Raw genomic sequence first — 25,534 nt, 5'->3', positions numbered from 1 at the left:
CTACGGCGCGAGCCACAGGTGCCGGGCTGCCCCGCGGCAACTTTCTAGAAAGCAGGCTCGAGGGCCCAGGAGAGGGCCTGAGTCGCCCCAACCCGCTCCCCCCCCCCCCCGCCCTCACCCCCACGCCCAGCGCCCGCCCGCTAACCTGGGAAAACTGCTTCTCCCGCAACTTGACCTCCTTCTCGACCAGCTGCTGCCTCCGGGCGCTCTCGCTCTGCAGCCTGCGCTCCACCTGCTCGCGCCGGCGCCGCTCCTCCTCCAGGGCCTGCCGCCGCTGCTCGGCCTCCCGCTCCTGGCACGACGTGGCCCGCCCTCAGTGCCCGGTCAGCCCCGCTTCCCCCCCCCAGCTCGCCGGCTCTCTTCGGACCAATCAAATCATTCCAGGTCTCTAAGCCTCATGGGGGGGGGGGGGGACGGGACTCCGAATGTCTCCTCGGCGGCCAGGCACCGTGGCTCACACCCGCGAGCCCGGCTACTCCGGAGACTGGGATGTGAGGATCACGGTTGGAAGCCAGCCAGGGCAGGAGTTTCTGTGAGGCTCTTAGCCTCCATGACCCACCCAAAAGCAGGAAGTGGCGCTGCGGCTCCAAGTGCCAGAGCGCTAGCCTTGGGCAAAAGGGCTCTGAGTTCGAGCCCCATGGCCACCCAAAAAGAACAAAGGGATGCAGGGCGCCTCCAACGGGGGCCAGGCGCTGGGCAGCGCGTCCCGCGTCTCTCTAGCCACCGGCTCCCTCCTCCTCCATTCCCTACCGCAACCCCCAGGCTGCGTTTCCTAACCGCTCCCCAGAGGAATGACCACCGGGCAGTCGGGGATCCAAACCCCCGGGGCTCTGACAGGGTCCTCAGAGAGACGCCCAGGGACAGAGGGTCCCATACCAGACGCTCGGGACCGGACAGAGGTCGCCGTCCGGCCTTCTGCCCCGCCCCACCGGGGGGCCGCACACAGCCCTTCCTACCCCCAGGGCACGCCGGGCAGCCTGGCAGGCAGAGGGCCGCTCTCCTGCCTCCCGGCCGGGCCAGCCTCACCCTGGACTCCATGAGCCGGCTCTTCTCCGTGTGGGCCTCCCTCAGCATCTTCTCCATCTCTTCGATCTTGCCCAAGTCCAGGCCGCTGGTGCTGGGAAGGACAGGGGGAGGGGGGAGGCGTCAAGGAGCCCGCGGCGGTGGCGGGGGTGGGGGGAGGCGTCAAGAAGCCCGCGGCGGTGGCGGGGGGGGGGGGGGGGGGGATGGCGGGGCGGGGCGGGCGGCACCTGGACATGGTGTCGGGGGAGCAGGCCGAGTTGCCCCCCGTGGAGACGCTGGTCTCCATGCTGTCGGAGCTCTCCAGGCTCAGCGTGTCGTAGGCGTGCTCGTCCTCGCCGCGCTCCCGCCCCGCGGCCGGCAGGTGGTGCAGGATGGAGTGGTGCACGCCGGGCGGGAAGGGGGCCCCCGCCCCCCCGCGCAGGGCGTCCCACTGGCACTGCGCCTCCGCCGCCGCCTTCTGCTTCAGCTCGGCCAGCCGGCGGCGCTGCTCCTCGATCACCTGCTGCCCTGGGGGAGGCACGGCCGGGAGTCGCGGGGCGTCCCCCCCCCCCCGCCCCCGGGGCTCCCCGCAGCCCGCCGGGCCTCTTCCCACGTCCTGGGCCCAGCGAGGACCCCGGCCAGCTGCCGGGGAGCAGGGCCCATGCGGCGCCCCCTGGAGGAGAGGCGGGGGGCGGCGGGAGCCACAGACGCAGGTCCCCACGACGCAGAAGCGGGAGAGCGGGGGAGGGGGGGGTACGCAGAGAAGGCAAGCCAGAGCCGGGGGGAAGCTGGAGCCAAGCACCCCGACCCGGCCACAGCCCGGGAACCTGTCTGCGGGCCGCGCGTGCGGATGGACGCGGGCGGGCGGGGGCTGCCCGGCCAAAGCCACGCCCCCGTGACCTCTACCTGCTGGGTCGTCGGATGGGAGGGGCTGGGCAGGAAGCCACTCCACTGGCGTGGGGGACCCCAGGCAGAGGGTGCGGGAGAGAGACACAGCGGGGCGAGAGGAGAGAGGGGCACAGACACGGGCTTTCAGAACAACCAGGGGGCACGCGGGGTCCCTGCAGCCAGGGCCTCCCAGGGCCAGCGCCGGGGGGCACCGGACGGGGCGACCTGCAGCCGGACTGGGGCTCACAAGCACACCCCTCCCGGGGGCCCTTCATCCCAGCCCGGACTCGAGGGACGGAGCCGGGGGGGGGGGGGCGGGTGCGGACCAGGGCGGCGGGGACCCCCTCCCCCCCCCGCGGCGGGCATGGCGGTCACTCACCCTTCTGCTGCAAGGCCAGCTGGCGCTTGGTCTCGATGTCCTGCAGCGTGGCCGCCAGGTTGCGAGGGAGGCTGCCCGTGCCGTTCTGCGCGAGCAGAGCGCTCTGTGGAGGGAAGGGGGCGTCCCGGGGGGGCGGGGGGGGGCTCAGCTCACTCACGCCCACCCCACGGCCCGCCCCATCCCGCCACCACCCCCACGCGCTTCCTCACACCTTCGGGGAGGGGCTGCGGCCCAGGGTGGCCACGCTGAGCTGGGAGGAGGAGGAGGAGGAGCCGGAGGAAGAAGGCAGGGGGCCGCTTCGGGTGCGGGGCAAGGGGCTGGTGAGCTCAGCATCCATCTTGGAGCGGTAGACCTAGAGAGAAGAGACGGCGCCCAGTGAGCCCCGGCTGTGCTGGCACCAGGCCTCTGAGGCCTTCGGAGTCCAGCTGACGAGGAGGAGGTGGGGCCTCCTGGACTCGCCCAATGGGCAGCTGCCAGGTCTTTACTCCCTGAGCCCATCGGTGGCCCAACCAGCCTCTGAGACGGGCCCTGAACGCTGACCCTCACAGCGGTGCGTAGACCCGGGGGGGGGGGGGGGGCCGGGTCCTTCTGCCTGCAGCTCGGTCGCCCACCAGCCGGGTGACCTGGACCACAGGCCTCAGCCTCGGATGCCTGGTCTGCTGAGGGAGAGACCGGGCTGGACACGGCGTCTGGAGTCCGGCGCGCCGACGCCCCACGCCGGCCCCGCGACGCCCCGGCTGCACGCGGTCTGTGCCGGGTCGCCCGCCTGCCCCGTGGTGGCGACTAAACGAATCACACACGGCAGGGCCTCCGGCCAGCTGGGCATCAGTAGGGATGCCACGCGCAAAGGAACATGGGGTTTTAGCTGAGGCCCAGCCCCTTTGTTCAAGAGTGAAGGTCGAGGGGTGGAATCTCGGGCTCTAGAGCCGTCGGTGGGGAGGGAAACGGGCATCCCCGGGCCACCTCGGGAGGCAGGGAGGCCTTGAGGCTCCTCGTCCTTCCTCTGTTCTGCCTCCAAGTGCCACCCCTGGGAAGATCAGGGGGACGAAACATCGGCAGATCCTCCAGGACACCCTGGTTCCGGTGGCAGTGGACCCCAGGGTGGGCCCGGGACTCGGGGAGGAGCTCTGGGGAGAGCTCCTTTCTGTTGGTCAGTCAGCCTTGGGCTCAGGACAGAAGGATGGCTGCCCGCGGGGGAAGAGACCTGCCCTTCCCAGGCCCAGAAGGCCCCATCGCTCTGCTGGGCTGAGCCCAGCGGCCCGGGCGCACTGCGTGGTTGAGGGACGTGCAGCAGATTCTCAGAGCAGCAAGCGAGACCTGGAGAGGCCCGGCGCGGAGGAGGGTTACCTGAAGCTGGCGGAAAGCTTTGGCGGGCAGAGGTGGGGGGGAAGAGCGAGGGGAGGCGGCGGCAGCGCCCGTCCTCAGCCCGGCCATCAGCTCCTGGTACCACTGCTCTAAGTCTACAGCAGGGAGCAGCAGCTTCTCCATCTGGAGGAGGAGGGCAGGAGAGACAGGGAGGGCCAGGGCGGGAAGGGGAGGAAGAGGAAGGAGGAACGGGAGGATGAGAGGACAAAAGACAGCAAGGAGAGGGAAGGGAAAGGAGGAAGGGGGACGGGGTGAAGGCAGGAAGGGAGGGAGGAAGGCAGGAAGGCAGGAAGGCAGGAAGGCAGGAAGAAAGGAAGGAAGGAAGGAAGGAAGGAAGGAAGGAAGGAAGGAAGGAAGGAACACATAAAGAGAAGGGAAAGAAAAACAGTGAGATGACAGTTGCCCACAATGTGCTAGAGGCAAAGAGAAACAGTCTGAGTGCAACTCCCAGAGTGGCAGCCACATGCTACGCCAGCCAGCCAGCCAGCCAGGGTCTGCAGGTGCCAAATGCTCCCCTCGGATTGGCCTAGCGCAGGGGCCACACCCCCAGACAGAGCACGTCAGCTGTGGGCGCGGGTGGCAGGAACACACAGGCACCAACCCGGCGTGAAGGCGTGATGGAAGAGGAGGAGGAGGAGGAGGAGGAGGAGGAGGAGGAGGAGGAGGAGGAGGAGGAGGAGGAGGAGGAGGAGGAGGAGGAGGAGGACAGCACAGGAGGAAGGCAGGTGGTGGGAACCAGGTCCCGGGAAGCAGAGGCCCAAGGACACAGACCTGGAGTGGGGGGCGGGGGCATGGGCCAGGGACCCCCCATCACCTTTAGCTGCTCAAGCGACACGTACTTGGGAGGAGGCCAGATGGAGGAGGGAATACAAGAAGTTAATGGGATTGGAACCCAAGGGATGACCCTGCCCAGGGTGGGGGAGGGGGGGAGGGGAGGGGGCGGGAGGCACCGAGGGGGAAGCCCTGGACGGCACGGCCTGCCCTGCCCAGGCCACCAGAAGCTGAGGACAACTCCGGTCAACCCCTCGAGCCGGCGGCCCCGTGCCGCCCTCCCCCCGGGGCACCCCGAGGCACCGTGGAGGCCTGGGCGGCTGGTACCTCGCTCTCAGGCGGGGTCGGGGGGAGCCGGCCAGGGCAGGTGGCGGAAGCATGGGGGTCCCGGCGGGCGCACGGCTGGAAAGCCTCTGCCAGGCTCCCATACTCCCAGGGTGCCCGCGGCAGGGGCAGAGGGGAGGTGGGGGGGTTCCGCCCGGCACTCCACGTCCACACGCCAGCCCGAGCAGAGCCGAGGCCTCCGCCCCACCGCGGCCACAAGGGGCTGTAGGGGCCGAAGGGTGGCAGACCCAATGCCCCCTTGGCATTTCGCCACCGTCCCAAGCACACCCACCCCCGGGCTGGCCCAGCGAAAGCTTCCAAGCGTCCTCTGAGGGGCGGGTGCGCCTCGGCTCCTGAGAACTCTTGTCTCCAGCACCCCGAGAACCCCCCAGCGGGGCACACGCGCGACCGCAAACACCAGTCACAGCGTCCCCCGGGGGGCACCGCTGCGTTCTCCAAGCAGGGGCTGGGCCTGGGCACGGCGTGGAGGCGGCGCGGGGGCCCGGGCTGGAGAAGCTGGGAAAGCAGCCTTCCCGGGGGCAGCTGCACGCTCTGGCGGGAAGAGCAGCCCGCTGCCCAGGAGGAAGATGCCGGCCGTCCCTGAGGGGCTGAAGGACCTGGACCCTCGGCCCCGCCACACGTCCTCACACCCTGGGCCTGCGTGGGTGCCAGGCCAGGCGCCCAATCCAGCCTGCTCCACCCGAGCCCACACGAGCCGGAAGGCCCGGCGCGGGGTGCAAGCTAGCGAGGGGGCACGCGACGCGTATGCGGGCGGCGTGCGAGTCAGCACGCCCACTCGAGTCAGCACGCCCACTCGAGTCAGCACGCCCACACCAACTCCCGCACCCGGCTCAGCCGCGGGCCCGGAGGCCGGAGCTGGGCAGGGGGGCGGGCGGGCAGTGGGCGTTACCTCTTGGGCTTTGGGGAAGCGCGAAGTACGCGGAGGTGGGGTTAGGGGGACAGGGGAGCCCCCGGCCCGAGGAGACCCCGAGAGCGGGCACACGCTGAGCGGCCTCCTCCCTCGCCTTCGGCCCAGCCGCCCTCCCCAGGCCTGGGCGCCCTCCCACGAGACGGTGGGAGGGGAGAGAAGGGAGGAGGCGCGGCGGGACCCGACACACCGGCTCTCCAGACCCGGAAAGGCGCTGCCCCAAGGACCTCACTGCAGACGGCAGCCCGGAAAGCCCCAGGCTGAGGACCCCAGCTCTGTGCCCGCCTTCGCCCACACCTCCGCGCTCTCGCCACCCCCCACCCCCCCACCGGGGCCTCGGAGCACCTTACACATAGTCAGCCATCCAAAATGGCGCCATCCCGTGGGCACCTGAGAGCCCCAAGGCAGCCGGAAAGCCGCAGCCGGTACCCCCGAAGGGGCCGACCTCAGGGCGCGCCTCAAACTTCGTCAGTTCGGTGGGGAGCCCCGTGCTGGTTGGATCTTGGCCATTGGGGAGGAAGCAGGAGCTGCTCCCCAGCCTCCCAGGACTCCCCCAACCCCCGTGGACCCAAAGCTGGGGCTCGCGCCACCGCGTTACCTCTTTGAGGGTGGAGGTGGTCTTCGGGAAAGGCCTGCCTCCCGTGAGCGAGTAGTATTTCCTTTCCAGCACCGCCAATTTCTCCTTCTCCTGGGAGCCCAGAAGGATGGGATTGGAATTGGGAGTGAGGCCCCATGTCCCTCCCCTCCCCCACCAGTTCCCAAGAGCCCCCCGGGGGGGGGGGGCTACCTTCTGCAGCAGCTGCAGGGTGGCATTCTTGTCGCGAGCCAAGCGTTCCGACTCCTGCACCGCCTGTGCCCGGATCTGCCCGGCCTGACTGTCCAGGACGGCCAGGTGCTCCTACGGAAACGGGGGGCGGGGGGGGGGGCTTAGACAGGCAGGGCAGCCTGGGCTACACAAAGGAACCAACCAGCTCTTCTGCTTCGCCTCAACTTTCCCCAGGGAAACACGGGTCTCTCGGTCCTTCAACCAGTGACCCCCGTGCTAGCCATGACCCCAAGCCCCCCTTCCTTAATCCACTCTGGGCCAGCGAGTCCCAAAGCCTAACAACACGGAACAGTTCTGCTTGGCACCTTCCTCCCAGATCCTGACCTTCTGCTCCTGGATGGCTTCGCACACCCTCCTGCCTTCTCTCTCACAATTTCCTGACCCCCAGAATACCTTCCGAAAATGGCCTTTGGGCTGTTTTTGCTTATCTGAACTTTGTAATCTTCCTAAAACACACTACTTGAATAAGTTCTTTGTTTGGTTTTGAGATAGGATGGCCCTGAACTCCTGGACTCAAGCAATCCTCCTCCTGCCTCTGTCTCCTTAGATCCTGAGCTGTTGAGCCAACTGTGCACGCATGTGTGCGTCCGTGCATGCGTCTATCTATACTGGGCTTGAACTCAGAGCCTTGTGCTGTCCTTTAGGGTTTTTTTTTAACTCAAGGTTGGTGCTCTACCAATTGAGCCACAATTCTACATCTAGCTTTGTGCTGGTCAACTGAAGATAAGAGTCTCATGGGCTTTCCTGCTCAGGGTGGATTAAAATCTCAATCCTCCTATCTGATTCCGGGGCTCAGGGACAGTGCCCAGGTGTACACACACACACACACACACACACACACACACACCACCTAGAAGAAGCCAAAGATTTTACGTTTTTCCACTTCATCCACTTCACTTAACCCTATCAGGCAGGTGCCTGTGTGCTCATTTTACAGGGGAACAGTGACACGATGAAGAGCTAAGGTCTTTGCTGCTGACTGGTAGGGCTCGGGCGACACTGGATCTGCTGGATTCCAAGAACAGTCCTCTCAATCCCTCTGAGTCAGAGTGGACGGAGGAGCACCGAGGCTCAGGGCAGGCGGAGCCTGGGGTGAGAGGGCACTGGAGATGGAGGGCGAGGGCCGGGCGAGCGTCCACGGATGAGCGTGGGGATCAATGACACACACAGATTAAGGCTGGGAGGCTAAGCTTGCTCCCCAGGGCCTAGGGTAGGGTGGAGAAGGAAGTAGACTCCATCACTGCTGCGGACCCTCCCAAGTCCCTGGAGCTTGCGTCCAAGCGGCCCTCCACGGAATGGGATCAGCTGACCTAAGGCTCCTGGCTGCATTCCCTCCGGGAGAAGGGGCCCGAGAAGTGGCCAGCTGAGGCCCTGTGGTGGGAACGTGGGCTTTGGACTGGCGGGCCTGTGTTCCCGCCCACTTGGAAGCTGACATGCCCTGAAAACGGCCTTGCAAGGACAACCTACGGACAGCCTGAGATAGCCCCCTAACAGGGCACCCGGTGCCCAACCCCGCGCTTGGCGAATGGTCCTTTCCATCCTCGAGTCCCACAACGAGCCGGCACATGGGTTTATCTAAGCAGTGAAAGGCAGATCCACTCAGGGCAGGAGGACAGGATCTGAACTCGGGATGCACAGTAGCCCCTTACCGCCACCAAACCCAGGCCACAGACAGATTCCCCCATCTCCCCTTGGAGGCGCTGGCTGCGGTTTGTTTAAATCCAGGGCTCTGCGCTTGCCAGGCAGGGAGTCTACCATTTGAGCCTTGGTCCTGGCCCGGTTTGCTTTTGGATATTTTTATATAGGGTCCCATCTATCCTCCCAGGCTGGCCTGGTGTAGGATGGTGGTCACGCCTCCCGTGGGGTTGGGATGGCAGCGTGTGTGGAATCACCGTGACGGAGATGGAGGCTCACGTATTTTTTTTTTTTTTTGCCCCAGCTAGTGTCAAACTTCAGTCCCCCGCCCCATCTGAGCCTCCCCAGATGCTAAGATTACAGGTGTGAGCCGCTGAGCAGGCCTATCACATGTCTGTCCTGGCCACACAAGGGGTGCACGCACGCACGTGCCAGACAAGGGGTGCACGCACGCACGTGCCAGATAAGGGGTGCACACACACACATCCCGGCCACGGGCCTCGAGGAGGCCCACCCGGAACCCCGACCCCCGGGCGGGCACCTTGCGCTTGGCGATGCTGCGCAGCAGCTCGGCCTCGCTCCGCAGCAGGCCCTGGCCGGCCAGCTCGCGCTCCTCCTCGGCGCGGCTCTGCCGCTCCAGCTGCTGGAACTCCAGGTCCTCGAAGAGCTTGGTCTCCGTCTCCAGGGCCTCGGCCTCCTTCAACGACAGCGGCGCGGGGCGCGCGTTGGGCCGGCGGGGACGCGGGGCCGGCCCTCCCGCCGCCCCCCAGCCCGGCCCGGCCCGGCCCGGCCCGGGGCGCCGCCCGCCCCCGCGCTCGGCCCCGCCCCCCGCGCTCGGCCCCGCCCCGCGCTCGGCCCCGCCCCCGCGCTCGGCCCTCGCGCCCGCCCGGCCCCGCCCCCCGCGCTCGGCCCTCGCGCCCGCCCGGCCCCGCCCCCGCGCTCGGCCCTCGCGCCCGCCCGGCCCCGCCCCGCGCTCGGCCCCGCCCCCCGCGCTCGGCCCTCGCGCCCGCCCGGCCCCGCCCCGCGCTCGGCGGGCCCCGCGGCTCCCGGGGCGGGGCGGGGCGGGGCGGGGCGGGGCGGGCGCGGCGCGGGGCCCCCGGGCGGCGGGGGCGCGGGGCACTGACCCTTCTCAGCTGCTCCAGTAACTGTTCCCGCACTGACTCGGGGCAGTTATCGAGCTGCGTCTGGAGCTCGGCGTAGAGCGCCTGGCGGGCCTCCAGGTGCCGGCGTCCCGCGGCCAGCTCCGCCCTCTCCTGCTCGGGGGAGGGGAGAGGGGGGAGCGGGGCACGGGGAGAGAGAACACACACTCCTCAACTCCGGGCCGGCGGGGGGGGGGGGGGGGGGGGGCGGGGGGCGGGGCCGCGGGGGGGGGCGCGGGGGAGGGGAGCGTGCAGGGGAGGGGAGCGCGCAGGGGAGGGGAGGGGGCACAGGGAGAGGGAACACACTCCTCAACTCTGGCCTGGCCCCACTGGGCACAGGGGAGAGGAGGGGAGAGCTGGGGAAGGGAGGGGAGGGGAGGGGAGGGGAGGGCACAGGCAGGGGACAGGCAGGGGACAGGAGCTCCTCCTCCACTACTCCAGCCTGGCCAGAACCCCCAGGCACACAGTCGCTGAAGGGAGCAGGGGAGAGGAGGGGAGAGCTGGGGAAGGGAGGGGAGAGGGAGGAGGAAGGGAGGAGGGGAGATGGGAGGGGGAGGGGGAGGGAGAGAGCAGGCAGGGGAAGGTGGGCGTGGAGGGGGGAGGCGTGAGGCAGGGCCAAGGCCAGGGGCTGGGGGCTCAGGGTGGAAATGTTGGTCTCTGGGAGTCTAGAACTGGGGACCGGCGGTGACACGGCCTAACCAGAGCCTGGGGCTCCACTCCTGCCCAGAGACCAAAATTTAACCCTGGGGACAAGGGAACAGGGAAGGTTTAATGGGGGGGGGGGGGCTGGGTGTGAATGGGGGAGCCGAGGATGTTAGAGACACAGAGGCGCAGCAGAGACCCCAGGATCCCCCAACCCAACCCCCTGGTACGCTCCCCTTCCTGCCCCGGGAGAGGGTGGGGTGCTCGCACTGCGGGCTGAACTTCAGTAGGGATGAGGGCTGCAATTAGTTTGTCCGTTGCCATGGTAACAGGAGCCCCAGGAGTGGGGTATACAGGGGAGGTGGATGGTTGTCTGGGGTGAGATGACACCTCTGAGGGCGGCAGGGGGACGAAGGGAGGAGTTGGTGAGTCACCCCTCCGCCAAGGACAAAGGACAAGGCAGAGGAGACACTGATTACTGATTCCAGAGCCAGAGTAGGACCACGGGCTGGAGGCTGGGAAAGAGAAGCCAGGGAACCTTCCACTGCCGCGCCGCCACCACCATCACCACCACGGCTACCCGCTCTGCCTCCACCACCTCAGGAAAGGCAGGGCCCCGGCCTCTGGGCATCCCCAGGTCCCTCCCTTCCACTTCAGAGGCCCTGATCAGGCCAGTTCGGGGGGGGGGGGGGGGCGCCAGGTACTCCCTGATCCTTGGATGCTGCCTTTATAATACCCTATGTTCTGTAGTCTCCATCAGGTGGAAAGGGGACACCCAGTCTCCCCACTCCCTGGCGGGTCTCAGTTCAGGGGAGCTAAGGTGGGCAGCCAGTGGATGGGTGGAGGTACTGTCCACGCACTCCAAGGCCATGCCTCCAAGGCCATGCCTCCAGAGGGACCTCCTTAGCCCTCGGCTGGGGGGCGGGGCAGGGGGGCAGCCAAGCCTTCCGGGTGGGAGGAGCTGTCCAGGTAGAGCGGCTCTTAGGCCAAGCATCTCCCCATCCTTATACCCTTCCTGCCAGTGCACCACTGAGCACACTTGAGCCGGGTCCTCCTGCCGTTTCCTTTCTGGGGTCCCACACCAAGAAAAGGAGGAGGCAAATTAGTGGGGAGAAACCAGGGGCACAAGGGCACCCGTGAAGTTAGTGCAAAAGCAGGGATGGCTCAGCCCTTTCCGGGTGGCCGGGCAGTTAGGGGCGTGTGATTAGACGAGGCGTTAGTGCAGGCCTGGTTGGCAAGCATGGAGTTAATTCGCCACAGAATTTGGGAGTGTGGTTTTGGGGGCCAGAAAACCAAAGCTCCAAAAATAATAATAATAATTTATTTTTAGCTCCTCAGAAGCTGAGGGCGCGTGATAGATGCCCCCAAAAAAATAAATACGTAAAATCCAAAAGAGAAATTGAATTCTTAGAAAAACACTGTCAACTCCGGAAACAGATGATAACCCCTCTCTACTTCGGTGCTGTCGGCCCGGTGTTGGGCATCTTGGGGCGTGGCTGGCCCGGCCCCTGGGGGACGGAGGGGCCCCTGCGGGCTGGCACGAAATATTTGAAAGGGGCAGGGGCAGGAGCTGGGACCGTACTGGGCGGGAGCACAGGCCGGTGGGCCGCCTCCCCTGGGCCCTCATGGCAGGACCCGGGCCCTCGAGCTGGGCTCGCTGCTTCAGAAGGTGCTTTGGGATTTCCTAGAAAGGTCACGAAGGGCCCAGATCGAGGAGACCCCAAACACCAGCCCAGCCCCTGGCAGCACCCTCCACGCTGGTACCTTCCACAGAGGACTCGTCCTCTTGTCCCAGGACGGCCAGAGAGACCATCCGACGGGCGGGACGGATGGTGAGAAGCTAGGTAGAGGGCCCCAGGGAAGGCAAGGCTCCTTCCTTCCTGGCCACTGGTACCCAGCACCAGGCCGGGTCCAGGTATGGGTTACCTTGTCCCTCTCCTTCTGGACGCCCGTCTCCAGGGCCACCAGCTTCTCCTGCAGCTGTTCCACCGCCTTCTGCTCCTTCTGCAGCAGGGTCCGCTCTGCCTCCCTCTCCCCTTGCAGCAGAGCCCGCTCCATTTCCGCCTGGGGTGCAGTCAAGGTCCCGTCAAAGCAGTGGGCCCAGGCCCTACGGGGGCCCGGTACCCCGCGGGCCGGCTCACCCACCCGGAGCTCACCTCGCGAGCCGCCTCCTGCAGCTGCTGCTCCAGCTCCTTCACGCGGACCTTGAGCTGCTCCACGTGCCCCAACACCCGAGCCCGCTCTTCTTCCAGGGCCAGCACCTCTCCTTGGAGCTTCGTGCTAGGTGCATCTTCGTGCTGGAGGAGAGGGGAGCCATCAGCTGGGGAAGTCTAGAACCTTCCAAGATCAGACTACAGAGGCCTGACCACCACCCCATTCTTCAGGGCACAGAAGGGGTAAACTAGACTCAGACAGGAGGCTGGTCCCTCCCCGCTAGGGGAGCAATAAGGAGGGCTTAGCCACGGGGAGTTTACCAGAGTGCCAGTCCTGGGTGGGGCCCAGGAAAGGCAGGTCATAAAGCATTTACAGCCTGGGAAAGCCATCCACACCTCCCTTCTCCTCCTCGCTGCCTCCTTTCCACACTTCCACTCTCAGGTGTTTTCTTTCCCAACCGTGATCCGTCCATGACCTCCCCAACACTGGCCCCTGGTGCCCCCCCCCACCTCCTGCTGGGTGCTCTCGGTGCTGCTGCACTCCTCTTTGAGGTTCTCCTCATCCGAGCGCTCCAGACTCTCCCACAGGCGCTGGGCAGCACCTCCGGGCTCCTCAGCACTCCGCCCAGAGGCTACAATGGCCCCTGCCAGGCCTCGTGAGGGCCTCCGGCCTGCCAGCGCCAAGGCTGCGGTAGCCTCTCCAATGCTGGGCAGCTCCCCGGCCTCAGGACCCCCGTCAGCCCGGCTGTACTCAGCACACAGGTTCAAGATGGTCTCTAGACGCTGGCGTTCCTGGAGGAGGGGGAGCAGAGCAGGGCATGAGGGAGAGGAGGGGGCCGGCCTGTACCAGTCACCAGGGTAGAAGCTCGGTATCAAGTCAGGAGAGGCCCCCCCACCCCAAGATCTGTGGGAGACAGAGACGACTGACTGCCCCACGAGTGGGAAGGAGACACAATCACGCCGTGTGCCACCCGTCCACGTGGCCAGCCCTCCCACCTTCCTGAGTTCTTTCCCTTCTCATTGGAGCTCAGGATGGGCTTCCTCATGCACACAAGGACACACGCAAGTAGGCAGACTAAAAGACCACGACGAGACACAGGTCAACCCGGGTGCGTGTGCTGACACGGGTACAGGGCACCACGACACGCGGGCACTGCCACACAGCCACCGGCAGCCAGACACTCCACGGGCACCGGCAGGCACGCTGGTATTAACGGGCACCAGCCCCGACACGCACAAATGCACACTCGGAAGGATAAACACAGTCTGCAAACGGCTAGATGGGCACCTGCAGACAGACAGGGCTGGAAAGGAGACACACAGGCCCACGTCTGACACGCGGCCCAGACGCACACGGAGAAGAGCGGACCTGGAACACGTCCTCCTGTCCCACCCGCGGCTCCAAGGCACTCACTCTCAGGCAGCAAGCAGGACGGGCTGCTGCCAAGTCTGCGAATGCTCAGGCCCAGGGGAGCGCTCCGTGGACCAGGCCACTTAGCCCCCTGACTTATATCCCCCACACCCAGAAAGTCACCTCCCAGGGGCCTAGGGGTGAAGGACACACGGACGGCAGCCACGTTCCTGGTCTGAGCCTCTGTGTCCACCCACGGCACCTTCATTCGGCCCTAGCCCTGGCCCCTGAGCCTCCCATGGCTCTCTGGGGTCCCTCTACAACCTCAAGTGTCTCTCACCACCCAATCTGCCCGGGTTTGCCCCCTCAACACTTACCCAGCTTCCCTCCTGCTGCTTGCCCAGTTTCATGACAAAAATCCAGGAACTGAGCCTCAGCACCCGGGAGGCTGGGCCAGCGCCCCCTGCCTCCGCCCTCCCTCCAGCCCAGATAAGCAGCCCGGCTGAGGTGGGAGGGACGGGGCGGACAGCCTCCAAGACTTAAAGTGGCAGGTGGGGCAGGTCGGGGCTGGTGCGAGGTGTGTCTGGAGTGGGGGTGGGGACCAAGAGGCCAACTAGGGCAGCTGGGGAAGACTGGGCGCAGTACTGCCAGGCCCAGGGAACCGCCCCTCTTAGGATAAGACCCCGGGGTGACCAAGCATTCTGGGATAGCACGGGGGGGAAAAAGCGACAAAAAGACGTGACTGAGGAAGAGTGGGGAGACTGCCTCCCTCGAAACACAGCACACCCCAGGCTACGCAGCCCTGCCCAAAGGGTCTCCAGTTAAACCTCAGCTCTGCTGAGGCCCCCAGGAGTCCCAGGCTTCTGCTGGCAAGGGAAAGAGGGTGGAACCCGTTCTCCTGTGGGTGGCCTCACACGTGCACACATCAGCCAGAGGTCCTGAACCAGCGAGGGAGGCCTGGCCTCCACCCAGTTCAGATGCCATCTCCAAGACAGCTGCCCAGAGCCACCCCCACGCACACAGACACACACACACACACACACACACACACACACACACACACACACACACACACACGGGCTGGCCACCCTGGTCTTTCCCTCCTCCTTGCTAGCCACACCGGGGCCAAGGCGAGCAGCTCCTGTTCGTTTGTAGAGACCCAAGAGAAACAAGACCGGAGGACCAGGAGCTTCTCGAAAGAGCAAGCTTCAAAGATGGAGACAGAGGTTCTGATTCCGGCTTTGCCAGAACTTGCTACGTGACTCTTACTTCCAAGGCTAGGGATTTAGCTCAATGGTAGAGTGCTTGCCTAGTATGTGCAAGGTGCTGGGTTCCATCCCCAAGAGAGCAGGTGTACTTGCTCACATTCTCGTTCTTGCTCTCTCTTTCTGTGTGTGTGTCTCTGTCACACACACACACACACACACACACACACACACAGATCCATTTTCCTCCTGGGCGGCCTCGGTCTTTCCCTCCTCGCCATCTGTTCTGCGAAGGGAGAGCTGCACAGGCTCACACACACGCATGTTTTTTCCTAGAGCTCCGCTGTACTCAGGTAAATAACGCGAACCTTAACTCCGACGTTAAAACACACGCTGTTACAGAATACACGCAAAGTTAACAGGAAATGAGAATAAAAGCCTTTGAGGTGTGAAAGAAAGAAAGGGCTTCGGCGCCCCCCAGAACCCTAAGACACGGGTCACAGGGAGGAATCTGTGCGAGCGCCCCCCGCCTGGCCGGGCCCCGCCTCCTGGCCCCAGCTTACCAGCCTCTCCATCTCCTGCTCCCGCAGCCGCTCCTGGCGCTGGCGCCGGTGGTACTCCAGCAGGTCGTCCTCGTTGTCGCTGATCTCAGTGATGCTGTTCTTCCTCTCCCGAGTGACGGGCACCCGCAAGTCCCCGCTGGAGAGCTTCCTTTGGGCACGGGGGCTCTGCCGGGGCGAAGCTCCAGGAAGGGAGCCCAGGCTGTAGGCTGGACTCAGCCTGCCACTGAAGCTGCCCTTGAGGGGTGCCAGGGACTCCCCCAAGGTGGGCGAGGGGCTCCGTGTCCTGCGGCCCCGTGCCCCCAGAGTCAGAGAGAAGTCCTCGGGCGAAGCCCCATGGGCTGCCCAGCGCCGGGGCCGTGGACTCTCCGCCACTTCCCTGCTTAGCTTGGCATCCGGGGTGGTCCGGGCAGGGAGGGGGGAGAGAGCTCGGCGAGAGAGCGAGGGGCTCAAGGGGGGCAGTTCTCGCATGCTGTCCAGACCCCGCCGGCCGAGGCGGGGGCTCTCGGGGGGCTGCAGCGTGCGGGGGGCCGAGCCGTCGGAGAAGGTCCGGCCCACGAGCGCGCGAGAAGGGCTGGCGGTCGGGCCCCGCTCCGCGCCGCCGCCCGGGGGCTCCCGGAAGGGGCTGGGAGGCCGGTCCTGGAGGGCGGCGATCTTGCTGCGAGGCGCGGGGACCGGGGCCTGGAACTTGGGGCTTCCGGGAGTGCTGGCGGGTTGGCCGCGGGGAGCTGGGTATTCGCTCAGGCTGATGGCTACCACGGGCAGCTGCCCGCCCAGCCGGGGGCTCTCCGTGGCTCTCCGGGCCTCCGCCAAGACCGTGGCTGCGGGACTGTCCGTCAGCAGACCCCGGAGACCGGGGCTGGGGGGCCGCTCGTGACCCCCCTTTCCTGCCCAGACGGGGGCTGTCCGAGGAGCGGGGCACCCCCCGGGCGGGGCTGCGGGGGCTGCAGGGCCACGTGGTAGCTGGAGGAGCGGGCTGGCACGAGCGGGGGCACGGGCGGCCCCGGGTCCTGCCCGCCGGGCGAGTGGCTGGCGCAGCTCCCGCTGCTGGCGGGGGAGGAGAGCGGAGAGAAGGCTGGCGAGGTGTTCTCATAGCTGGAGCCCACGGACATGGCGCCGGGGCTGGTGGGGGGTGACAGCAGGTAGCGGCCGCCGCCGTTGGCCACCGGGGACAGGGGAGAGGTTGCCGCGGGCTTCTTGCTGGCTGCCCCCGGCTCCTCTAGCACCAGCGAGTCCATGATTTCCTGCAGGTCCTTCTCGATGGAACTCACCAGAGAGCTGTGGCTGGCACTGGCACAGGCGGAGGGCCCCCGGGGGGCGGGCTGGGGCGCGTGGTTGCCGTTCACCAGGCTTTCCGATTCTGCCGACCCAGAACACAAAGAGGCCTTGGGCGATCATCTTCAACTTTTTGTTGTTGTTTTTTTAAAATCAGGTACCAGGTTTGAACTTAGGGCCTCCTATGCATTCTGTGTGCTTGCTTGGCAGGCACCCTACCACTTGAGCCACGCCTCCAGCCCTGCCCACAGTTTTCCTTTCTGTAAAGAACGTATTAGAGCCCTCCTGGCTCGGCTATTTAATGGCTCAGGACGGAGTCAACAACAACATCATCTAAGTTTGGCTGTTGTCTCCTTGCCCCAACACTATATTCTTTCTTGCCTTGATATCCCCAACTTCCTATTCCTTTCTAAAAAAAAAAAAAAAGGCAGGGATGGGCATTCTGCGAAGAGGACAAGAAGCTCCAGAGCCTCTTGGTCTAACGGGACATTATATCTAACAGGACATTACAGTGGGCAGGGCCCAGGGGAACAAAGCCTCCAGGGCGCGGAGGGGGTGTGCTGCACCCTTAGGTCCAATCGGGGATAGGGGAGGGGCTGCTGCTAAAGGCAGGTTCCTGGAAGCCAGGCTGGACAGCCAGGAGGTGCCGCTTCCGAGCCTCCAATTATCCCTGGGAAGCCAGCTGGGGCCTGCCTTTGCGTGGCCCCAGCCCTTGTCAACCCACCAAGAGTTTGGAGTCCGTGGCAGCACTGCCCATGTAGTCCAGGCAGCAGAATGACAGCCTGTGGGTGAGCAGGGTGAAATTAGCTAGGGAGTGGACCGGGAATGTGGGCTTCGGGTCCTCTGGAGCAGGGGAGAGAAGAGAAAGCCTTTGCCACACTGAGTTTGGGTCCAAAATGATGTCCACTGTGTTGGACAGAGGGGAGTTGCCATGGATACCAGCGGCCCAGTGACCACACCTACCGATCGTCAGATTCCCCAGACCACACCTTGAGGCCGCTGACGACCCCCTCACCAGCTTTACCTGACCCCGGTGTCCACCTGGCCCATCATCCCACTGGCACCTGAATGTCCGGACTGCACGGCGCACCTGTTGCTGGCCTCCTGATCTGCATGCACCCCACCTCTGAAAGCAGCGAGCTGAGGGAGCCTGTGTTGGTTCTTAGAACAGCCACCAGTTCTCCTTGGGGGATCAATAATTCACACACAGACTGCAGCTGCTCCTCTGAGTCACTGGTGACATGGCCTGGCCGGAGGGTTGGGCAGGGCCTGAGGAGGCCAGCCCGGGCACTCGGGCTCCAGCAGAGCTCACCAGGGATTCAACGTAACGATCCCATCACCCTCAAGAGTGACGCAGAGGGCCAGGGTCTCAGACACTGAATGGCACCTTCCAGGAAGTCCACTCAGGCTGGCAGAACCTTCTAGCCCTCGAGGGACAAGGTTCCCCACTTGTAGCCAACAGCACCGCTTTGGACCTCTTCCAGCCGCCCCACTGCCCGGCCTACTCGGCGAGCCCACGGCAGGTGGCAGCAAGCCCAGACCACGGGTGGCTGGGGTGAGCAAGGACAATTGTGCAACCCAGCCCCGTGCCCCAACTGGATACCTACCGGAGCCAGGGCTGTAGGGGGGCCCGGGGGCCCGGCCCCCTGCCGGAATCATGCTCTTCATCCACTTGGCTTCCGCTGGGTGGTTGAAGCGGAGGAAGGTGGACTGACCCAGGCACAACATGCAGCCTGCCGAGAAAGCAGCGGCTCTGAAGGGGGAGGGGGCGTGGGAGCCTCCCCCAGCCTTACCCAAGTGGCACACCGGACCCTGGGCCAGGGCCTCCAGGGCTCCAGAGCACAGAGCAGGAAGAGCACTGGTGGGCCAGTACCTCCTCTTTTTATTTATTTATTTTTGGAGGAGGGTTTGAACTGGGGAGCTTGGGCTTTCTTAGGGTAGTGCTCTACCACTTGAGTCACATCCCCACTCCAGTCGTTTTTTTTTTTTTTTTTTGCTCTAGTTACTTTCCAGTTAGGGTCTCGAGATTTTGCACAGGGCTGGCCTCAACCTTGATCCTTATGTCTTTGCCTCTCCCATAGCCAGGACTATAGTTGTACCCGACCATGGCTTGATTCTGTTTCGGAGAGGGTCTGACTCTGTTACCCAGGCTGGCCTCAAACTTGATTCTCCTGCCTCAGGCTTATCACCCTCAGATCACAGGCACACGCCATCACACCTAACCCTTCTTCTTCTTACCAGCTGGGAGATCTTCCAGAGAAGTCACTTGCCTTCCGAGTCTAGTGTTCTCATCAGAAAAATGATCTCTCATAAGTAGAGACATCTTCAGAGAACACGAACAACTCCAACCCGGACTTATAATCCGTCTAATCACTCGGGGGAAGGAGGGCTAGCTTGAGAGGCAGCAACTTCCCAGGACACACACACACACACACACACACACACACACACACACACACACACACACACACACCCTCTGAGATGCTGGGACAAGGGAAAACCAGGAGCAGTCAGAAGCGCTAACGAATCCCACCCCCCATCTGAGGGTCTGGGGAGTCCTAGCCTGCTCCCCACTCTCTGCTCTCTCAGGCTGACACCACTGGGCTGAGACGTCAGCCAAGCACATTCCCAGGTGATAGACACAAGCCCAGTCCTGCCCAGGAAGTGTGAGTGCATGGAAGGGCAGGTGTGTGGGAGCCAGAAAACGTAGCCAGGGGCTGGGGAGCGTGCACAGCAGCAGGGGCGCCCACAGGCGCCCAAACCTGGCTGACAGAATGCCTGCCGCCTCCTGGCCACACCAGGTGCAGAAGATGCAGTGCCGGGAGAAGCCCGAGCCCTAGAGCTCCCTGCCACCCACCCTTCCCATCTGCCCGCACCCCTGGCCCCAGCCTCCTGTCTACCCAATCTGGTGCTGTTTGGCACCCCAAACTTCATGCCAGTCTGGGTTGAGGCTGGCAGGGAAGTCTGCATTCCTGGACGCTGAGACAGTACAGCTCAGTCAGTTGCATGGCCAAGGGGCATCCCAGGTCACGTGGGCACTCTGGGCAGACCCTCTTACAGAGAGGCTCAGGGGCCCATCTCTAGGACCCCGGGCATTGCTGCGAGGTGGGGGTGGGAGAGGACTAGCAGGCCGAGAAGGCTCTGCAGAAAACTACACACAACACAGCCACCCACTTCTCTGACACACCCACGGGCCCTCCCAGGCCGGCAGCACCCCACAGTTGTAAAGCTGACGGGTAGGAGGGGGCACACCTTCCCTGCCAAGCCACCAATCAAGAGAAGCTGCGATCCCACAGTCATCATAACTGCAATAATAATAGTCAACCGTGCCATCCACCTAATTACAACCACAGCTGTTTCAGAAAAAGCCAGGCCGCCCTCCTCCCCCCCACCCCCCTCCTCCAGGCCATTTAACAAGCCAATTAATGATGAGTTGGAAGGGGCTAGACAGACCCATTCAACCCTAGGTTTATGTGGGGTGGGGGGCAGTGGCTGCCACCAGGTGGGGGGGGAGAAGTCCGGGTGGATTCCACTCCAGTAGTGCCAGGCTCACCCAATGAGACTGTGGGCACCTCAGGACCCCCTCCGGCCCAGCCCGGAGCCCCAGGTCCTCCGTCCGCCCCTCCCCCGTGCAGGGGGTGTGGCCAGGCCGCCCTGAGCTATAAATAGCGATGCCAGCAGCAGGGCAGGGAGCTGTATTAATAGAGTGGGCAGGAGGGCGGCAGGACAGACGGCAGCCCAGCTCTTGCCCAAATTAACTTTCTATTTCTACTCAGGGGCCCCAGGCATCGCCCCAACTCTGGCCCCTGCTGGCCCCGGGGCTTGGCATGTTTGGGGGAGAAGGGCTTGGGCGAAGCCCCCTCTCTGCCCCAGTCCTGCCCTGCACCCCCCACGGCCCGCTCTCTCCAAACCTCCAGGACGCAGAGCGAGCCGGCGTCACGGTTCGGGTCCCGCCCCGCCCGCCCGGGGGGCCCAGCGGCGTGCAGGTGGGTGGGGGCGCCGCACATCTGGAGGGACGCGCGGCCGAGGACCGGGTGGACGCCGCCGCGTCTCCTCCGGGGCTCGGGGAGCAGCTCGCGCGGCCCCCACGCGCGGCCCCGCCCGCAGGCATGCCCACGGCAGCCCCGGCCCCCGCGCGCGCGCGTGCAAGGCGGGGTGCGGGGAGGATGGGAGGAGACCCCCACCCCGGGGGCGGCGGCAGGGGGGGGTGCAGATCCGCCCCAAGCCCGACCCCACCCCCCCCACCCCCCCCGCCCCGGCCCGCGCGCCCGGCCCGGGGACTCACCGCGGCACGCGGACCTCCGGATCGCGCGCCCCGCTAGCCGGGGCCCCCGCCGCGGTCCCCCGCAGGTCCCCGGCCCGCCCGGGGCCTCGGACGGGGCGGGCCGACCTCGGCTCCGGGCTCGGAGCGAGCAGCCTCGCAGCCGGCAGCCGCCAATGCCCGGGAGGGGCGGGCCGGGCACCGGCGGCGGGGGAAGGGGAGCCCGGGAGGGAGGGACAAAGGCGCGGAGGAGGGAAGAGGAAGTGATGGAGCCGGGGCGGGCGAGCGGCCGGGGCGGGCCGGGGCGGGCCGGAGGCGGGGCGGCGGGGAGGCGCGGCCGCGGGGACCCCGAACCGCAGGAGCCGGGCTGGGAGGGGGATGGGGCCCGCGGATCCCGGGAGGGAGCGCCCGGGGGCAGGTGCGCGGTCAGCGCGGAGGCCGGGGGGGGGGGGGGCGACCCCGGGGCCCCTCCGGGTGGATGGGGACCCCGAGACTCCGGGGACCCTCCGGGTGGATAGGGACCCCGAGGCCCCCCGGGTGGACAGAGACCCCGAGACCCTCCGGGTGGATGGAGACCCCGAGACCCCCCGGGTGGACAGAGACCCCGAGACCCTCCAGGTGACGGAGACCCCGAGCCCCTCCATGTGTCCGGGGATCCCGGGCCTTTCCGCTTGGAGACCCCGAGCCCCTCCGGGTGGTTGAAGCCTGAGGTCCCCCCACCACTGTCACCTTGGCTGGTCACATGCCCTTGGCCACAGAATGAGGAGAGCGGCCTTGGTGACTGCCCAGGGTCCATGGCTCCGTGCCTGAGATCTGGAGGAGAGGAGCTGCGGAGCCCCCTCGGCCTGGGTACCCGGTTTGCCCTCTGGCCACGGCCTGCCCTGTGACAAGGTCACCCTGGGCTGGGAGCTGGGGCCAAGACGGTGCTGTGTCCAGTGCAGCCGTTCTGAGCCTGGCTCCGTCTCCACCACAAATGCATCCGCTCCCACTGCCCCACCTCACCCCCCCACTGCCCCAAGCTGGACACCATCCCCCCAGCCAGCCTCAACCTCCAGCAGTGCCTGTCCCACCCAAGGCCCCTTGCCAGAAGGCATCCTTCCTGATGCTTGGCAGCGGCTCCTGTTCTCCCACCGTCAGGCTGAGATTCTGATCCCCCCCCCCCCCGCCCCCTCCCCGCAAGCTGGGGTCCCAAGGACCAAGGTCTGGACACCAACACCTTACACTCATGTCCTCCCTCACACACAAGGTGTGCTCAGCCACACACATGGCTGGAGCCAGTCTCTCACCAAGGCTTGTTCAGAGGACACAGCCTGAAGCACACCATCACCCGTGCTCTGTCTCCCACATCAGCACGGGCTGCCACAGCCCCTCCTGCTAGTTACACACTCACCCGCCTTTCACTCAGCCCCTGGAGAGACTGAGGAAGTCAGCCTCCTAGCTGGAGGCTGGCGACTCTCGCCTGTGATCCTAGCTACTCGGGAGGCTGAGGTCGGAGGGTCTCCGTTGAATCCAGTCCAGGCAGAAAAAATTCATGAGACTCTGATCTCCAATGAACCACCAAAAAGCTGGGAGTGGAGCTGTGGCTCAAGTGGTAGAACAGACAGCTTTAAGTGAAAAAGACAATGGAGAGTAAGCATGAGGCCCTGAGTTTAAGCCCCAGTACGGGCACAAGAAATAAAAATAAATCAAAAGTCACCCTCTTGAAGAGAAATAAAGAGGGAAATTTTCCAACAGTGCCCTACCCATTGCCTCAGTATATACACTCCATCACACAGGCAGGAAACTTACTGCCCTGCTGGAGGAAAACGGAAGAACCAAATAAGGCCAAATGTAAAATGAGGGGAGGCTTTAAAAATCAAAACAGTCCTCAGGAAGCGTGATTCACCGGTGTGAAACTGTGATGGCCAGCTGGGCAGACCCAGACAGAGAGAGAAAGACAGAGAGAGGACTGGAAGTCTAGCTACCAGGAAGCGGGAATGAGGGAGGCTTCAGCCCCTCACTACTTCCTTTGAGCTTTTAGCAATGGAGATCGTTATCCGTCACCACAGGACGCTTGCAGGCTTCCCTCCCAGGGCACAGAAGGGCTAACTGATCCCTGGCTGGGAGAAGAGGCCTGATGTCCTGTATCCCAGAGAGAGGAGCTTGCACCGCTCCCGCCGGCCCCACACCAAGGCCCTGCCCACCGGGAGGAGCTTTGGCAGTGATGGCACTTGGGAGACAGGGTAGGAGTGGACGGGGACCTACTGTCTAGACAGCCTGCTCCCTGAGCTCTGTGGCTGTTGAGGACCTCCTCTACTTACTTCCCTTCCAGATCTTTCATGTAGTTTGGCGCTGTGGTCCAGGGCGGGGCAGCTTAGACCCCAGATTGAGACACCACCCCATTTTTTTTTTTGTCATATTCCCAGCTCCCTCCTGGCTCCGTAGAGAAGGGAGCAGGGAACGTGCCAGGAAGCCCTGGCATGGGGCAGACCAAGGTCTCCCACACTCTGTGCTCCCGTAGCTCCAGGCGAGAGGCTGGCATCTGCTCTCTGCCAGCCTTCCCCCCTCCCTGGCCTGGGCATTTTCCTGCTAGAAGAGCCCTGTCACTGCCATCTCTGCTTGTCATGAAGCGTGTCTCTCCAAGCTGCCAACAGCTGGGCACAGTGCCCAGAATGATGCCTCTGGGCCAGCCGGAGCAGGCTCCTGTAATTCCCCAGATATCCCTCTTCATTTTTGATTTTACAAAGAAGAGGATCCCCCTCAGTAAGGGCAGATAAGGAGAGTAAGAAAAATGGTCTTTTTTTTCCTTCTTCTTTTTTTTCTGTGCTGGAGATCAAATCCAGGGCCTTGTGCACACTGGGCAACCAGCGCCGTGCCACTGAGCTAGACCCCCCAGCCCGAAGCGGTCCTTTTGCACACGTGCCCACAGGTAGGCACATAGCCAGTGAGCTCTTGTACACACGCCACAGCACACACGCAGACATTCTGGTGCCATCAGGCCGGGGTTCACCACCACCACCCGCCATTTGAACGTGCTGACCCCCATAAACATCAGACACGAATAAGCAGCGAGATACACAAGCCCCGAATCGCAAAAACATCGGACATAAACACACTCCAGCTTCACAGATGCACAGAGATAGCACACGCACCCTGAGCACCCAGTTTCCAAGGAAACGTACTCCCAAGAATGTCCGGAGGGAGGCCAGGCAGGGCCGGGCTCGGTGCCTTGCTCCAGAGAGGAGACAAGGAAACCCTCAGCTCCGGGAGCCTGGGAGGGGGCGGGCAGGGAGGAGAACACCCATTCCTTTGTGCCTCTGCCTACCCCTCCACAGGCTGCCAAGCTTGGGAGACAGGCCAGCCCAGACAAGAAGGCCGGGGGGGCAGGGCGGGGGGCAAAGGGAGTTTAGGGTCAGGAAAGAGTGGGAGGGTACCTACTTGGCAGGGTGGGCTTCTGGCTGGGGAAGGGGGGGGTTAACTGGGGCCACAGGAAGTAATTAAGAATTTCACGGTGGCCTCAGCCCTCCCTCAGGGAGCTAAGTGATGGGAAGATGGACAAGAGAGATATAAATGTCACTGGTTCCTGAACGGTGCACACAACACTCAGGGCGAGGTGCCCTTACCCCTGGAAGCCCGGGAGTACAGGCCGGGCCACCTCTGAACTTTGCCCAGCCTCTCTCTTTGCTGCTCTGTGTCCCCACCTGCAAGCACCGTGCTCTCTGAGGCTTCCAGGGAACGCATGGCGTTGCGGCCAAAGCCCCTGCTGCAAGGGGCCTTGCATCCCCTCAGAGACCGGGAGACCCCAGAGAAGGCAGGGCTCGCCTGCTGCTGTCGGCTGACCTGCCTTTCTCTAGCTGGCACCCACATTCCATCTCTCCCCGAAGGCCAGGAGGAAAGAGTAAGGCCTGCCGGCTCCTAGGCCAGCTGTGAAGGACATGGCGTTGAAAGAGTCGAAGGGGCTGGGCACCGGTGGCTCACACCTCCAGTCCTAGCTACTCAGAAGGCTGAAATCTGAGGGTCATGGTTCAAAGCCAGCCCAGACAGGAAAAGTCTGTGAGAATCTTATCTCCACCAAACTACCAAAAAAGACAGAAGTGGAGGGGCTGGGAATATGTCCTAGTGGTAGAGTGCTCGCCTTGTATACATGAAGCCCTGGGTTCGATTCCTCGGCACCACATATATAGAAAAAGCTGGAAGTGGTGCTGTGGCTCAAGTGGCAGAGTGCTAGCCTTGAGCAAAAAAAAAAGAAGCCAGGGACAGTGCCTTAGGCCCTGAGTTCAAGCCCCAGGACTGGCAAAAAACAAAAGACGGAAGTGGAGCTGTGGCTCAAATGGTTGATTGAGCATTAGCCTTGAGTAAAAGCAGCTCAGGGACAAGGACCAGGCCCTGAGTTCAAGCCCCAGACTAGCACCGAAAGAACAGCAAAGACTGTAAGGGACGTGAGAAGGATTTGGGGGACAATGGAGTGAGTGGCATTCACTCAGTAAGAGGAACACACACACACACACACACACACACACACACACACACACACACAGAGCCAGTGAGCCTCCAGAAAACAATGACACCTTCAGCCTTCCTGCTCAGAGCCAAGCTCCTGCCGCCAGGCCACGCCCACCTCCAGCCCCTGACAGGATGACCATTCGCTGCACGAGCTGGTGCCTGGACCCGTTTCCAGGGGAACACACCTGGCCTGTCTATCCTTTACCTGCCCGGTAACCATAGTAATCAGCGGCTCTTTCACAACAAGGCCTCCCTTCATAACAAAACGCCCTGATGCTTTAGGAAACAGAATGGCAGCCATATTCATGACCCCCAAAGCTACTGCCCGCAGTTTTGCAGCAGAGAGCG

At 64.3% G+C, this 25,534-nt stretch overlaps 1 protein-coding gene across 1 annotated transcript in view; it reads right to left on the bottom strand.

The window, feature by feature from the left end:
- Nucleotides 1-25,534, bottom strand: part of Phldb1 (pleckstrin homology like domain family B member 1) — a 34,927-nt gene that overhangs the window by 6,284 nt on the left and 3,109 nt on the right. The window contains 16 exon segments of the mRNA XM_048343943.1: nt 146-292; nt 1,027-1,117; nt 1,251-1,530; nt 2,270-2,372; nt 2,481-2,621; nt 3,617-3,757; nt 6,256-6,345; nt 6,445-6,555; nt 8,660-8,815; nt 11,826-11,963; nt 12,056-12,196; nt 12,563-12,844; nt 15,172-16,053; nt 16,055-16,084; nt 16,086-16,528; nt 18,051-18,176. Coding sequence (XP_048199900.1) covers nt 146-292; nt 1,027-1,117; nt 1,251-1,530; nt 2,270-2,372; nt 2,481-2,621; nt 3,617-3,757; nt 6,256-6,345; nt 6,445-6,555; nt 8,660-8,815; nt 11,826-11,963; nt 12,056-12,196; nt 12,563-12,844; nt 15,172-16,053; nt 16,055-16,084; nt 16,086-16,528; nt 18,051-18,176 — 3,302 coding nt within the window.

The sequence above is a fragment of the Perognathus longimembris genome, chromosome 3 (assembly GCF_023159225.1).
Source record: "Perognathus longimembris pacificus isolate PPM17 chromosome 3, ASM2315922v1, whole genome shotgun sequence".
Classification (NCBI taxonomy): domain Eukaryota; kingdom Metazoa; phylum Chordata; class Mammalia; order Rodentia; family Heteromyidae; genus Perognathus; species Perognathus longimembris.
This window is presented reverse-complemented; position numbering and strand designations above follow the sequence as displayed.